Raw genomic sequence first — 17,685 nt, 5'->3', positions numbered from 1 at the left:
TATGTCTGTCAAATGATTCACATAGTTTAATACCTCACAAAAATCTCCTAGTGATATAAATCGAGAAATAAAGTTTCTAGGGGAAAATGAACAATTGACCAAGGTTATATTGGAAACCTTTACAAAGGGAATTAAAATTAACTCACATCTAATTTCCTGTCTAGAATGTTATAACCTTTAAATAAACCATTTATTTTTAGTAAGTTGTATTTATCCCTAACTAATTATCAAGAGAATAAAAGAAATTTGAATCCAGCTTATTTTTATACTTTTTTAAAAAAGATATTCTTTAGTAGAATTTCAGTTGAATACTTAAAAAAAAGTTTTACTTTTTTAGTTATGAAATTATTTTCAGATAAATTGTAAAGAAATTATTACTTGAACCTATCTAGCTATGCTTCATGCTAAGATTCTCAACTTTCCTTCTCAGAATGTATTGCCATGTGAAACTTAATAATATGGGAGAGAAACATCCTTCCATTCACAAGTCATTCTCAAATATTTTCTAGTTCACTGATGTAAAAGAAAAACTAAAACTTCTTTGTGTGTGTGTGTGTGTGTGTCTGTCTGTCTGTCTGTCTGTCTGTCTCTGTATCTGTGTGTCTGTGTATGTGTGTGCATGTCTCTATGGGTCTGTGGATCTGTATGTGTTTGTGTTCACAGGACTATCATTACAAGCAAAGCAACATGCAGAAAAAGCCAGAGAAATTCTCCTCACCAGTCCATTTTTGCCTTCCTCTGAAGAAAGCATAGCTGTTTTCAGGTGTTCAGTTAATCTTTTTCATACTTTGGGGAGAGCTCTTACTGCCCTTAAGAAGTATCCTTTTTCTCCATCTTCTTTGTAATTAGAGGCCATGTTCATAGTTTGTATATTTAATTTTCAAAACCAAAGAGTTGAGATGATTCATGCAATAGAACAAAAAACGTCTAGGAGCTAGGGTTGACTGGGAACTGGGGATCAAGAATAAATGATGGAATATAAAATTATCCTTAACACAACTTAGATTAAAGGAAGCTTCACAAAATTTAACAAAAGCTGAGAGACTTTCAAAGGAGCTACTGGACCATGGAAAATTTTCAAAGGAAGAATGGATAGAAATTCAAGCCAGGATCAAATTGGCTTTTGCACAGTAAGTTTTATTTTGCTTATTAGAGCTATGATGGTGGTCTGCTAGTAATATTTATCTTCACAAAATTGGTACCTTCTTACAAGATTATTATTAAACTCAGTACCATTTTTAAGTAGTGGAAGAGGAGAAGAACGAATGCACTGTAAATCTAATCTTAGAGTTTCATTATTAATAGACTTTCATTAGTCTCATTAGACCTGCAGGACTCTCAGAGTTTATCCTTGTATAAAGCCCCTTTTCCTCTTCTGTATTCATCATATAATTGAATGTTTAGGAATGGATAGCACTTAGTAGGCACTTAATAATTACTGGTACAATTGAATGAACACATATATCATAGCAAAGAAGCAGGGAATGTGTTTTTGATGTTCTTTCAAATAAAGCATACCACTTCATAATCTGACACTCAGGTTTACATTTTCTTATACTTTCCTCTAATGGTACTATCCTATAAACCAGGAGACTATGGCCTCAGGGTCAAACCTAACCCCTGTATCTGTTTTATTAAGCCCTCAAACTAAGAATAGTTTTTACATTTTCAAATAAAGGAAGATTTTTACATTTAAAAATATTAAAACCATTCTTAATTTCTGGTGGTACAAAAAGAGTCAGCAGGTTAGATTCATAGGCCATAGTTTACTGACCCCTGGCTAACATTGTACCTGAGTTTGGTGTTTCCTTGCCTCATGTTGATTCTATTTTTATGTAAAAAAATATATAGCAATACTTGAGTTAATCTATGTAATGTAGCTAGAGCTAATTATAGCTCATACGAAACAATTGTACTTTTTAGAGTAAGCACCTTACCAACCCTCCTTATTCCTTCTGTCATAGATATTGTCATGACTCTTCATTTATATACACTACTGGTCATACTGTTGGTTCTGATGTCACTCATATCCTATACTCTTGGTCTACTTTTACCTCCTTGGCACTCCTTTTTCCTGTAGGGAGCTTATGGGAGACTCAACAATGTCCCATTTAAGGGGTGGCTAGGTGGCGCAGTGGATAAAGCACCGGCCCTGGAGTAAGGAGTACCTGGGTTCAAATCCCATCTCAGACACTTAATAATTACCTAGCTGTGTGGCCTTGGGCAAGCCACATAACCGCATTTGCCTTGCAAAAAAAAAAACAACTAAAAACAACAAAACAACAACAACAAAAACAATGTCCCATTCAGATGTGTTGGGACTGAATTCTCTCTCTTATTTTTGTTCCTCAAAGCTACTATCACAGTGTGGGAGGAAAGTAGAACTCAGAATGAATATGCAATTGATCAGGGCTTAATGCACAAGCAGGATAAGTCAACTTTCATATTTTTTCCCCCTCTAGTCCAGACTATTGCCCAAACCATCAGGGCTTCTCAACACTCCATCATACATGCTCCCTGATTCTCAGTCTACTTTACTACTTTACCCTGCTTTGATTCCCAAACTAAAGTTTTCTTTCTGACACAGATTCTCATGGCATCTAGACTTTTCTGCTACATCTATTTAATCACAAATATCAAGAGAATATCTTGATATGCCTATTACTCTCAGGGAATTAACAGCTGAAAGTTTTCCTTCACTCACATATTAACAGATACGCACTTGTTCCTCTTTTACTAGCATCTCTTAGGACCATACTCTTACCATGACTTTATCGGTAATTACATTCATCTTCCTCACTTCTCCCTCTGTATTTGAAGAAAAAAAGTTCTGCTAAAATTTTGCGTTTTTTGGTCTGCTTTCCAACATTATGTGATCATGGTGTTCCATGAACATAGTCAAATAATACCACAAAAGAATAATGATGTTAAAAATATGGACCTTGGAAAAAGGGAACCACTTGGAATCAATGAAATTTCCCAGATCTTATATAGTCCATTCATCTTCATACTACTATATTCTGAGCTTTAACTCATTGCCCATATGTAAATACACATATAGTTGATATATTTGAAGGTAGCCATCTGTGCAATATTCTTCATTCATTTTTTTCTGTGGATTATTAAATTGATCTTTCAACTACCATGCCAGGGGAGCTTTCCCTTCTCCCTTGTTTATTATCTCATCATTTCCCCTACTATCTCCTCTTGCATTCTGGTCTCATATGAAGAGGCAGCTCTCCTCCTTGCCAAAACTTATGTCACAATATGCATCTCAGTCTCATTACCTTCCATCATCTTGTCATTTCTATTTTCACAACTTCTTTCATCTATGTCCTTCACACAAGCACAGCCCTGATTAGGTCCTTATCACCTAGAGAACTACAATAGTCTTCTGATTGAGCTCTCTAGTCTCCCCTTACTTCAATCCATCAGAAGCAACAACCAAAGGAATTTTTCTAAAGCATAATAGACCACCCCTCTGGCTCAATAAGCTCTAGTGATTCCCCATTATCTACCTCCAAAATAAATTTAAAGTCAGTTAGCAAATGTTTTAGCTTTTTAAAGATCATTGTTACCTTCCTAACTTTCTAGTCTTAGATTTTACTCTCCTTCACACATTATATTTCAGCAACATACACTCATGTTCCAGTTTGCTTACAAATCCTCAAACAGAATGCTTCATCTCCTGTCTCTTTGCCTTTGCACTAGCCATCCTCACTACCTGGAATGCTCTCCCCCCTCACCACTGCCTCATTTTTCTCTATTTCCTTTAATACTCAACTCAAACTCAATTTTCCTCCAGAAGACCTTTCTTAATTTCCTCAGATGTTAAGTCTCCTCCCTTCACAGTATCTTCCATCTAACATGTATGTACATATTAGTCTGTATGTGTCTACATATGTGTGTGTATATTCATCTTCCTCCTTTATTATGTTCATAATGGGAACTTAATAAATAAATGTTTGTTCCTTTCTTCCCCTGTCCTCCATAAGAATGTGAACTCTTTGAGCATAAGAATTATGTTTTTGGCACATGATAAATACTTAATGAGTGACTTGATTTGCTTTGGATCTCACTGAAAAGATCTTTTAAATATCCTAAAACTCAATACAATTCAACCATCTATCAGAAAAACCTGTTCCATCTATATATTGTGCAAGATATCCATTATGTTAATGAATAGCATTGCTGAGCATTTGGTCTTGTTTTCTGTCTCATTTGATATTAGGGAACAGAGGACAAGTTATACCTATGAATCCATCTGCCAAGGAATTTTGTGTGTTCTTAACTTAAGCATGGGAGATGCCTTGTTGGAGGAAAACCCTGTTAAAGCTATATTTTGTTCCTCTGAGTCAAGTGTTTATCCTATAATTAGTGTAAAATAAACATAAAATAGGTTTTTATATTCCTTAAACCCTCCAGTTGCATGGTTAAAAATGTTTGTGTTCTTGTCTTAGAAAACCCACCCATTTCTTTCCCCAATTTTTTCAAGTGTCTTTGATCTTTTTACTAATTCATAAAGATTTTACTGAAATGAAAAAATAGACATATGTCAGTAGTAGACATGACAGTTTAGTTCCTTTTTTAGTAATAATATGATAGTTCTTATTCTTTTAGAATTTTAACCTCTTTGAGATCTTAAAAATATATTCTTAGTATCATAAAAAAATTGTGTCACTACCTGGATATATCAAAATTAAAGTTAATCCAAAGGGCATAAGGAATTTAAGTAGTCCATAGCATATTGCCAATAATTACATGAAAGAAATCACATAAAAGACTTCATTAAGAACATGTATAATTCAAAAAGAAGTCTGGTCTTAGAGTGATAGATATAGATGGACTGCCCAAGAGTTATAGTATTCATGGTGTATGACAGTACCTTGGAGAGTACTTCCAGAGCATCAGGCATATCTTCATAGAGGATTTATAGATAGATACAGATAAGAATCATACAAGATAAGAAAGCATAGATAATTGTGATCTTCTTTCATAGAGGGAGTGAGTTTAAACCCATCCTATACCTATCAAAGTATATTTTCAGCATATGTACTAGAGGCATGCTTCATTGTAGTGCAAGATGATATTAAGTTTTCAAAGGCTATGCCAGAAGAACATAAGCTTTGGCAGGTGCTGACAAGCTCTTGAATATTGGCCCAAAGATGGTCTGCATACTTTTTGTTTGAGGACTGCCCTGTTTATGTTAGGAGAAGCTGAAAATCTGGTTAGCCACAAAGTGATGAATTGATTTTTAGCCATAGAAGTTCTTGAAAATTATGCATCCTTATGGTTCATGTCAATTGAGAGTGACTTTATGCTTCTAACATCACAAATCTTTGAAATATTGAATTATGGTATTGAACCCACCATGGTTTCATGCTCTTTTTACTTCTCTCCTCCATTTATCACTTTTCCCCCCCATCTATTCCTGTGATTTTACTTTTTCCCCTGCTTCTCTGAACTTTTTAACTCCCCAGGTCTCCTTTATTCTCTATTTCTTTCTTCTGAGATTAGGAGTAAAAAAAAAAAACACATTAATATATGTGATTCCATAGAAAGTACCTATCTCACTTTAGATTCCTTTAAGCTTAAAAATGGCATTTAAAAAACAATATGAGTAATGAGAGCATGCCCCTAATTAATGACTTGCTAGGTACTTCCATGCTCCCTGAATCTTAATCATATTTTTGATTTGCTTCTACATGAAGTACCTTCCCTTCCCTTTCTCTCACTCTTTCAACTCTCTGACCTCATCATTCACCCAAATCCTCTTTCAGCTTTGTTACAATCACTTAATTCTCAAACCTAATGACCTTTTCTTAATCCTCATTCATCTTGAATTTTTGTAGCCTTTGATCTTGTTTGATGGTGTTCTTTTTCTTGATAATTCTATTTACCCTAGGTTTTTATGCTGCTGCTCTTGCCTGATTTTCCTAACATCCTGACCACTCCTCAGTCTCTTAGGCTCCTGGATTTTTAACCAGGTCCCACTTGCTAATCTTGGGTATTTTACAACTCTATCTTAGATCCTCTTCTCTTCTTGTATTCTATTTCACCTGGTGATCTAATAAGCTCCTATGAATTCAATTATCATCTCTATGCATGATTCCCAAATCTGCTTATTCTAGCACTGACCTCTCTGCTTACCTCCAGTCTTACAGTCTTACATCTCCAACAACCTGTTGAACATTTCAAACTGAATTTCCTGTGAACATCTTAAGTTAAATATGCCTGAAAATAAACAATATTTTTCCCTACAAATTCTTAGTTCTATTTAACTTCCTAACTGATGAGAATGCCATCATATTCCCAGTTATTCAGCTTTACCACCCAGCTGTAAGGTTTCATACTCTCTCTCCTAGGAATCCTCAACTACCTCCCAATATCCAAACTATTGTCAAGGCTGTTAGTTTTTACTTTTTAATATCTCTAAGCATATGCCTCCTCTTCTCTGACACATCTACCTCCCTGGTACAGGTCTTTATTATCTTATAGCTTTGCTATTGAAATGACCTGACCTGGTTGCTCTCCTTGTTGCAAGGCTTTCTATTCTATTCTATTTCATCCTTCATATAGCTATCAAAATGATCTTCCTTTAGTGCAAGTCTAACACTGTTACCTATATTCTACCCTCTATTCTTTCCTTATCCCCATTCAGGATAAAAGTGACTCCTTATCACCTTCAGGGTAAAATATATAAAATCCACTATTAACTAAGTCTTTTATAACTTTGTCCCCACCCCCCAACCTTTCCAGTCTTCTTCTGTCTCCACCTCTCTACCATGTACTCTGCAATCTAGTAACTCTGGCTTCCTTACTTTTTTCCAAGCAGTACTCTTCATTTCCCCACTCTCAGCCAGGCATCGCCTGTCCCACCACCTAGAGTGTTCTCCATCTTCATCTCTGCCTCTTGACTTACCCAGATAAAATCATACCTTTTACTGGAAGCCTTTCTCAAACCCCCCCCTTAATTTTAGTATCTTCTATCTGTTAATTTCAATTTATCCTTTATGTATTTTTTATGTATCCTTTATGTGCCCTTTATCAATTTATGTAAATTACTTTTTTCTTTTTTCTTTCCTTCAGCCTAGAGATGGGGCTACTATTAGACACAAACATATATATATATATATATATATATAGATATAGATATAGATATAAATATAGATATAGATATAGATATAAAATCATTTTACACCTCTTTCTTTTTATCAATACTTTTCTGGATACATACATCTTAACTGATCTTTTGTAATTAATTTGAGTATTTATGATAGTTAAAATGACTTAGTTACTCAAAGTTGTTCTTTAAAAATACTTCAGTTACTGTATACAATGTTCTCTTGTTTCTCCTCATTTTGCTCTTCATTATTTCATGTAAGTCTATCCATGTTTTTCCAAAAATCATGAAGCTTCTTATTTCTCAGAGTGTAGTAGTTCCATTACAATCAACACAACTTGTTTACCTATTCCCCAATTGACAGGTACCCCCACAATTTCCAGTTCTTTACTACCACAGATAGGGCTGCTATAAATATTTTAAAATATGAAAGTTCTTTTTCTTTTCATCTTTGGAAATGGACCTAGTGGTAAAATTGCTGGGTCAAATAATATAGGCAGTTTAATAACCCTTTAGATGTAATTCCAGATTTATTTCTAAAATGGTTGGATTATTTCTACCAATGAATAAATAAAATATCCCATTTTTTTTCACATCCTCTCTAATATTTGTCTCTTTCCCCTTAAACCATTTTAGTCAATCTGATAGGTATAAAATGATATCTCAGAGTATATAAAAAATTATATTTCTATAATCAATTACCATTTAGAGAATTTTTACTATGACACTAAATATTCTTATTTCTTTATCTAAAAACCACCTACTTATTCATGTCCTTTGACCATTTATCAATTGGGAGAAATTTGTGTTCTTATAGATTTGACAAAGTTCTGCATGTATTTGAGATGTGAGAACTTTATCTCTGAAAAACTGTTTTCCTTCTGCTCTTGGCTAATTTTTTTATTTGGACAAAATCTAAATTTAATGTAATCATAATTAATCATTTTATACCTCATCTGTTTTCTATTTCTTCTTTATTTGTAAATTGTTTGCCTATTCATAAGACTGATAAGAAATATGTTCCATTTTTCCAGTTTTTCTTGTAATATCTCTTTTATATATGGCACGTATCCGTTTTGATCTTATCTTGGTAAATGGTGTCAGATAAGTATCTATGCCCAATTGTCATTGTTTTCCAGTTTTTTCAACAATTTTTACTAAATAATGAATTCATATCTCCAAATCTTATCTTAACACTTGTCAAATACAATGTTATTTTTATTTGCTGCTATAAATTGTATGTTTGTTGTATTTAATTTGATCTACTTTTCAATTTCTTAGCTAGTTCCAGATAGTTGTGATAATTATTTAAGATCTGGTATTGTGAAGCCTCCTTCCTCCATCAGTTTCATAACTAGTAATACCTTCCTCTTAATATAATAATTAATACTGTGTTCTTCCAGATGAATTTTATTATTTTTCTAATTCAGTAAAATAATTTCTTGGTAATTTAATTGGGATGACAGTAAATATATAAATTAGGTAAGATGGCCATTTTTATTATAATGATACCCTGTTTGCCCAGGGGCAGTCACAGTGCAAAGCAGAAGGAGGATGTATAGCTGAACAGCTGAACTGAAGGAGGATAGTATTATTGGTGGGGTTTTAGGGAGGATAGGAAGGGAAGGGGGTTTCTTTGGAGCTCTTTGTATCCCCAGTACCTGGAACTTATAGTAGGTTTTTAATAAATACCTACCTAACCTTTCCCTAAAGTTTAATTCCAAAATAATATAGAAGAAGACAGTTTGCATCTAAATATGCATAGGTAATTGACATTTTCAACATTTAAGGTATTATATTGATTCCCTTATAATTCCCTAAATCGTGAGAGAATACACCTAAGTTGTTTAATCAGAAATTTTTTTTTGGCTAGGCAGTGGGGTTAAGTGACTTGCCCAAGGCCACACAGCTAGGTAATTAATAAGTGTCTGAGGCTGCATTTGAACTCAGGCACTCCTGACTCCAGGGACAATTTTTTTTTATCCAAAAGAGGAAGGTATTACTCAAAGATCTGTGCCTTATTAGAACCTATTTGAGCTGTCAGATGAGGGTCATTTTATCATTTCCCTCATTACCCATCCAGAGTCCCTTTTTAACCCTCTCTCAATATATCTTCTTGGTGCCCAGTATTTTCAACACAGGCTACTTCAGACCTGGAAATATGCTCTTCATCCAATTTCAAGTTTTACTATCATAATAAAGACATTGGTAAGAGTCCACGTGCAGACTTCCTCCTGTTTATTTACCATCTAAGTCAATAGTTTAGACACACGTTTTCAATTCCCTTCTTCAACTTTTCCGATCTCTCAAGATTGAAATCACTCCTAGTGATCTCATTTTAGGTCTCTGGCCTAAGACTGGAAGTCAATGTCCAGAAACAACACACTATCATCATTTTTTTCTTTCCTCTTCTATTTTCCTTTGCTTAAAAATATATCTGACTGGTATGTCCAAAGTAAATTGGTCAAGTTCAAGGGGACTTCATTGTCACTAAAGTCCTTCATCAGGTTCACAACTAGTAATACCTAGAACTGGCAGCAGATGGTGCTCCTGGTATTCTTACATGTGAAATAACTGCTGATGATTTCAGGACTAAAATTGGAGCCTTTCAATTAAAGTTAATTTTTAAATTGAGCTGAATTTTATTGAACTTGGGCTCTATTAATTTTTATCTTAGTTCATAACTTTTTTGTTTGGAAAAATAGTGATTAAAATTTAAGTAGCTTTTACTATGTACCGCGTAATAAACTAAGTGCTTCATTATTATCTCACTTGATCCTCATAACAACCCTATTATTATCCCTATTTTAAGATGAGGAAATTAAAGCATAAAAAAGGTTAAGTGGCTTGCCTAAGATCACACAACTTAAAAATGTCCGAGGCTAAGTTTGAATTCAGATTTTCTTAAGTAAAAGTTTTTATTGGGTTTACTTTGTCTCTTTGATGTAGGATCTAGCTTAGGGGTTCTTAACTGTGTTTGTGCTTTGCATCCCTTTGATGATAGAGAAAAACCTATAGATCCCTCTCAAATAGTTTTGTGTTTTTTAAAATTTAATTCAATTTCCAGTTTAAAATTCTCTCCCTTCTAGCTCTACCTCCTTCACCAACTGAAGAAAAAATCAAGAAAAGAAGTGACAAATGTGTGTAGTCAAGTGAACAAATTTTTACACTCACTGGCCATGTTATCCTGAAATATCCTTCATTTTTCAGTCTGAGACCATTCACCTCTATCTGGAGATGAATACCATATTTCATACCATATTTCATTATGTCCTTTGGTTCAATTGTAATAATTTGAGTTCCTGTCTTTTAAAGTATTTTTGTCTTTTCAGTGCTGTTATTATTGTATAAATTGTTCTCCTTGTTCAGTTCACTTCAGTTTGCATCAGTTCATACAGATCTTTCCAGGTTTTTCTAAGATTATCATTATCATTTTCATCATTTTTCAAGTATAATAGCATTCTGTCATATAAATATACCATAACTTATTCAACCATTCCCCAATTGAAGGGCATACATACTCCTGGCTCCCAAAACTTTGCCACAATTAATCGAGCTGCCTATGTAATTAGGAGTTTCTTCCTCTTTCTTTGTTCTCTTTAGGGTATAGATCTAGAGATGATGCTGGGTCAAAGGGTATATACAGTTTAATAGCTTTAGGGGCATGGTTCCAAATTGCTTTCTAGAATGTCAGGCCCAATTGATGATTGTAGTAACAGAGCATGAATGTACTTGCTTTCTTCCAACATTTGTCATTTTCCTTTTCTGTCAGTTTTGCCAATGTGATGGATGTGAGGTGGTACCTCACAATTGTTTTTCTTTAATTTAACTTTTTTTAATTTCTTTAATTTTTTATTTTTGAATAAGGCTAGTGATACCTTGCATTTCTTCCTCTGAAAACTACTCAGGGTAATGTTTTAAATGCATAAAATAAATACATCAATATTTAGTATAAATTTCCTTCTAATTCAACTTTCTAGTTTACAATTATTTCCTGTGCCTTTTATATATCCTTAACTTGTTTTCCCTTCTTCCAACTAGGCTTTTTGCAGTATATAAATAATTATAAATGGAGAACAAATATGGGGAGTCTTTATTTCTTGTCCATGGAACTATATTTTGTTCCTGAGTAGAGTTTTTGGTTTTGTTTGCTTTTAAAATTCAATAAGTCAACCATTGAGAAAAGTTGTTCATCTCATTTTGTACCAGTTTATACAAGTTTTCACAAATTTCTCTAAAATAAAGTCCATCATTTCTTATAGTGCAATAGTATTTTATCACACGTATAAACATCGCTTGTTCAGTTATCCCCAAGTTATGAACCTTTAAATTCAATTTTTTGCCATTGAAAAAAGCTGCTAGGAGCAGCTAGGTGGCGTAGTGGATAAAGCACCAGCCTTGGAGTCAGGAGTACCTGGGTTCAAATCTGGTCTCAGACACTTGTGTGGCCTTGGGCAAGCTACTTAACCCCATTTGCCTTGCAAAAACCTAAAAAACAAACAAAAAAAACCAACAAAAAAGAAAAAAGCTGCTATAAGTATTTGTTTTTCTTAGCTATAGTCTGTTTTTCATAGAGCTAATTTCCTCCCTTAATGTATCCTTCCTCTTCTTACCTCTTCTTACTTTTATTCTTTCCTTCATAGGTTTCCCTTTTGTGAGAAATGTATTTATATACTCATTTCCTCTCTTTTGACCAACTTAGATGAAAGTAGGATTCAAGTGTCCTTCATGTAATCTTTCCTTTCTTCCTCATTTGTACAGACTTCTCCTTGTACACCCCAATTATGTTAGATAATTTCCCCTCTCCTCTTTTTTCCCTTCTAGTGTATTCCTACTCTCCATTTCTAGGCCTCTTTTAAGATCACCAAAACATAAAAGAACCACTCCCAAGTCTAATTAGATTCTCTTCATAACTCTTGATGGGGATGTAATTCTAAGTAGACATGTTATCTCCCTGTAATGGAATATAAGAAATTATTTCTTATTTGGTCTCTTATGTTTGCTTGCTCATGTTTACCCCTTTATGTTTCTTTTGACTTCTGGGATTACACTTCAGAGTTTCAATGCAGCTCTGATCTTTTCATCATGAATACATAGAAGTCCTCTTTCAGTTAAAGATCCACTTTTTTACTCTATGAGATGAGTAAGTTATTGTTCCTGAATATATTGCTGAGTAAGTTATTCTTTATTATAAACTAATTAACTTTGACTTCTGGAATATTAGATTCCAAGATTTTCACTTAATTAAAGTGATGGTTGCAAAACCATGTGTGATGTTATCTGTGTCTCTTTGATTCCTTTAATTCTTTCTGATTGCTTGCGATCAAATCTGGAATATCTGAATTTTGCCTCTTGTCTGTGGAGCTTTCATTTTTTTATTTATTTTAAAAGATAATCAGTGAGGTCTTTCTATTAACATTCTGTCCTCTGATTCTAAAAGATATAAGCAATTTTCTTTTATGATTTCTTAAATTATGATATCTAGGCTTTTTGTATATTTTAGTTATGACTTTACAGAAGTACAATTATTCTTTAATTATTCTCTTTCCAGCCTAGTTGTTTTTTCTGCTATACTTTATATTTTCTTTTATTTTTACTGGCGTTTATATTAACTGTTGTCCAATGGAATCATTATCTTCTATTTGGTCCATTCTAATTTTCAGGGAGTCTTTTGCTTAAGTAAAATTATGTACCTCTTTTACTTAGTTCTTAATTTTTTCCCCAATTCTTTCTTGAATACCTCTCATTTCTTTTCCAGTTTTTCCTTTAGCACTCTTTTCATTTAAAAAATATGTTTAATTCTTTAAAAAAAACTGTTCATTCCCTTCTCCCCCCCCCCCCCCATCACTATCCTCTAGGAACTTTAGTTAATCTTGTGCTCAAGATGTATTTTTTTTTAAGGTTTGCTTATAGATATTTGAAGTCATTCTCTGTTGGTTTGGGTCTTGAACTTTTCTGTCATAACAATCCTCATGGTGGAACTACTTTTTTTCTATCTCTTCATTATTTTAGCCTACTTTTTAACTTCAGCCTTAATGTTAGGGATTAGATATAATCTGCATACTTCCAATAGAATGTTTGGACTGGTCCTGCTATTACTTTCTTAGGGTAGTGAGTTTTGTGTTATTCCATGATTTCAGTGACAGTTCAGACTAAGTACCTGTAAACTTTCACTTCTCCTAAAGTAATCTGATTCGGGGTAAAGTCTAATTTTAGCCCTCCTAATCTGAGTTCTATATACTATTGACCTGAGTTTGAGTTTGAACAACAGGTCTACAGGCTTGCCCCAGTTTAAACTGCAGCATACTACTGCTGAATTCAGCTACTGTCAGTTAACTGGACAGCTTTGCTGTTTCTCATCGTCAGAACTGGGTGCTTTATTTTAGTCTGGAATTTCTGATCTGATAATTCTATTAAAGGCTTCATATTGGTCTAGAAGATGGAACTGCAACTTTCTCCATCCACCCTTGAGGACAGAGGCATACAGTAGATGCTTGCTTCTGAATTTATCCTGTGTTTGGTACCCAGCATAGGGCGGATGACTGCTTTTCATATGGAAACTTTTATAGTACAGGCATAAGTCCCAACCTCAGGTTGGCCTGAATCTGTGACCTGGAAATTGGTAATGAGCAACTGAGTTACCAGTTATCTCCTATTCCTGTACCCCATATAAGTTTAGACCTCTCCATAGTGAATTTTGGACTTCTTACCATGCTCATGCTGGGAATGCTCTGTGGGGCAGTCCTGGCTAGTTTTTATCCCCAGTGTCTGCAGACCTCTATCTATTTCCTTATGCCAACCTGAGCTAGAAAAATGACTCAATATTATTTTTTCCTGAATTTCCAGATCAATACTAGATCTGGTGAGTTTTCAAGATCTGTTTGGAGGACATGTAGGATAAAGCTAGGCTATGTTTTTTTCCTCCTACTCTGGGAGACTTATTATAGTTTTTGTACTATGTTGCTCATACTTTGGTAGCTACATTGCTAATTCCTCCAATCTTCGATTTTGTTAAATTAACAGAAATCTGTTTTTCTCTCCCATATTGAAAAAAGAAGAACAAGAAAAAAGCGAATTTCTTATAACATATATAATATATATATATATATATAGATATATAGATATATAAGCAAAAAAACATTCCCCTAAAGGCTGTATGAAGAAATATATGTCTCATTCAATGCATCAAACCCAGTACTTCAAAGTTGTTGTTTTTAAAATTTTTTTATTTTTATTTAAAGCAGTGGGGTTGTGACTTGCCCAAGGTCACACAGCTAGGTAATTATTAAGTGTCTGAGGTCAGATTTGAACTCAGGTCCTCCTGATTCTAGAGCCAGTGCTCTATCCACTGAGCCATCTAGCTGCCCCTAAAGTTTTTTCTTGTTTTTTTAAGCAATATTGTATAAATTGTTCTCTTCCTTCTACTCATGTCATTTGTCATTAGTTTATAAAAGTCTTCAAAATTGTTGATCTCTATAACATTAGTATGGTAGTATCATGGAGCAATCGATACAGTGAACAGAGCATTTTACCTAGAGTCAGGAAAATCTGTGTTCAAATTCTGCTTCAGGAAACTTACTTACTGATTTGTGTCACTGAGCAAGTCCCTTAACCCTTTTCTTCCTCAGTCTCTTAAACTATAAAATGGGAATTATAATAATCTCTCAGGGTGGTTGGTGAGAGGATCAAATGAGATATTTATAAAAGTGCTTAACATATCCGTTTATGCTTGTTTACTTCCCTTTTATAAATTGTTCTGTTTCTGCTTACTTCAATCCTGCATTATTTCATATAAATCTTTCTACTTTTTTGGAAATAGTTTATTGACTTATATTTTATCACATAATAGTACTCCATCACATTCTTGTACTACAACTTATTTAGCCCTTCCTCAGTTGAATATCTACTTAAGGTCTACGGTTTTTTATACCACTACAAAAAGAGCTGGTATAAATATTTTTGTAAAGAACATTTTCTTCTTTTATCGACCTTCAGATTCTTTTAACAATAGAAGTAGTTTTTAACAGTGGAAGTCAACAGTGCTGTGCTACAGGTATTCCTTATTCTCTGTATATGACTGGCTCACTTCCTTTTCCAATAATATGTCTCTTTGATGATATTCTTGACAACACTTCTCCTTCAGTTTTTTCTTATAAAGATGAATAACTTACTCACTTGTGTCATACAAATGAATTTTTTCAGGTATAAGATGTGTCTCTCCATTGCCTTTTTTTGTTATTGGTTTTGGGGCTTTTTTGGCAAGGCAATGGGGTTAAGTAACTTGCCCAAGGTTGCATAACTAGGTAATTATTAAGTGTCTGATGCCGGATTTGAACTCAGGTCCTCCTGACTCCAGGGTCAGTGTTCTATCCACTGTGGCATCTAAAATTTAATTCTTTAGGGAAAGAAATCTACTATGTAATTATATCTTTTAAGCAATCTTATATGATTTTTACTATATATATATATATATATATATATATATATATATGTGAGATATTTTGCCAGAATACATTTCAGGTAGCATTTTTCACTTCTGAATCAAACAAATTTTTTATTAAAGGATCAGCCACATCAGGATAATGGATTCTTTGCACTTTCAGTCAATTTTATGACTATCCAGATATGGTCTGTTATAGATTATAATTTGCTAAAGTTCATAAGACTTATTTCTTCAAATAAGTCTTCAGTACATGTATAGCTTATTCTCAAAGATTTCATGGAAACAGGAAAAATAGGTATATATGACTCAGAAATTATGGATATCTTCTTGATAATTTTTTTCAGTATCAATATCTATTTTTTAAAAATTTTTTGAACTCTTCTTTCTTTCAAATGTCTTAATAGAATGTAAGCTCCTTGAGAACAGGGATTATCTTATTTTTGCATTTGTATCCTCAGTGCTTAGCACAAGTAGATAACAGTTAATGCACTCATTAAATATTTGTTAACTTAATGAAAATTGATACTTCAACATAATCAAAATTGTATCATATTCACTATGGCCTGCATTTAGTCTAGTTTAGCTGTCCTTATCATCTTTGCTTTCTCTAGTGCTCTTTCTACTTCTTCATGCAGCGCATGGTGACTTCATTGTCATTAATGGATAACAAAATAGTCATGTAAATCTTTATAGATCTTTTCTATTTTTTGTGTGTTGATTGTTCTCTTATTTGCATTATTAAATGTCACTCCCTTTTGGATAGTTCTACCTCAGTGTTCCAAAAACATCTGAGGGTGGCTAGGTGGCACAGTGGATAAAGCACCGGCCATGGAGTCAGGAGTACCTGGGTTCAAATAAGGTCTCAGACACTTAATAATTACCTAGCTGTGTGGCCTTGGGCAAGCCACTTAACCCCATTTGCCTTGCAAAAAAACGAAAAACAAACAAATAAAAAATCTGAAACTCATGTCCAAGATGGAATTCATCATTCCACCACCTCTTTCTAAACTTTCCTATTTTTCTTAAGTTCATTGTTATCCTTCCCATGATTCAGACTGATAATTTTGGTGACAGCTTTAATCCCTTTTTTTCTCTCTCTCTTCTCTTTATCCAAATAGATACCAAGATATCAGTCCTACTTCCTCATTTCTTACATGCATTTCCTTTTATCCTCTCAAATTACTATCAGCTAGTCCAGATTCACATCCCCCCCCCCCCTTGTTTGGATAATATTATCTCTGGGTTTGCAGTCTCTTTGCTTTTTAATCTATTTTCTACATAGCTACCCAAATAAGATTACTAAGAATGAGGTCTTGACCACATCATCCCTGATGGAAAAAACTGTCAGGATAAAATACAAGCTCCTCAGCTTGACATTTAAAGACCTCCACAATTCAGTTCCAACTTAATATTATAGACACAGATTGTTTCCTCTGCATCTATTCCATGTTCTTGCCTAACCAAAGCACAGGGCTTTTTCCTGTATTCAGCATTACATCTGATTCTCTTTATTCTTGCAAAAACTCCTATACCTAATAATGAAATTATGCTTGCTTTTCAAAATGTTTCCCTTCAATGTTCCTCCCTGAAGTCTTTCAAGACCCTTTCAATTGTTATTTCTCTCCTACAGTCCATAAAGAGAAAAGTACTGGATCTGGGATTTAATTGATAAAAGAAATTCTTGCATCATAAAGCTTCCAATATAGTTGGGCCTCAGCATTCTCTTCATTTTATAGTGTTACAACAGAGTTGCCTAGATCACTGAGAGGTTAAGGTCTGTTTATCTAGCATGGGCCAAAAGGAGGGCTTGAATGCAAGTGATGTTAATTCTCTATCCACTATACCATATTGCATCTCTAATCTACAAAATATAATATACATAAGTATGATAATCAAGAATACCTCCTAAAACATATACATATGACTTTGGATTCATGTCAGATGTTACAAAAGCAAAGACCATTCTAGTCAAATAGGAGTTAACAAGAGAAATATACTAGCTAGAAAATAGTAGGCTATCTCTTCCAAATAGGAAAGTAAGAGCTTATTCTTACTCTTCAAATTACCTTGATTTACTTATCTTATTTACATACTGTGAGAGAGAGCAGAGCATAACTGA

At 33.8% G+C, this 17,685-nt stretch overlaps 1 protein-coding gene across 3 annotated transcripts in view; it reads left to right on the top strand.

The window, feature by feature from the left end:
* Nucleotides 1–17,685, top strand: part of TTC23 (tetratricopeptide repeat domain 23) — a 106,074-nt gene that overhangs the window by 3,727 nt on the left and 84,662 nt on the right. For 2 of the 3 annotated variants that reach the window (XM_074234187.1, XM_074234185.1), the window contains 2 exons: nucleotides 664–817; nucleotides 1,005–1,130. In XM_074234187.1, the coding sequence (XP_074090288.1) occupies nucleotides 664–817; nucleotides 1,005–1,130 (280 nt within the window). The remainder of the gene's footprint in view (nucleotides 1–663; nucleotides 818–1,004; nucleotides 1,131–17,685) is intronic. The other variant, XM_074234186.1, reaches the window with a different exon arrangement.

This window comes from Macrotis lagotis, chromosome 4 (genome assembly GCF_037893015.1).
Source record: "Macrotis lagotis isolate mMagLag1 chromosome 4, bilby.v1.9.chrom.fasta, whole genome shotgun sequence".
In the NCBI taxonomy this organism is placed as follows: domain Eukaryota; kingdom Metazoa; phylum Chordata; class Mammalia; order Peramelemorphia; family Peramelidae; genus Macrotis; species Macrotis lagotis.
This window is presented reverse-complemented; position numbering and strand designations above follow the sequence as displayed.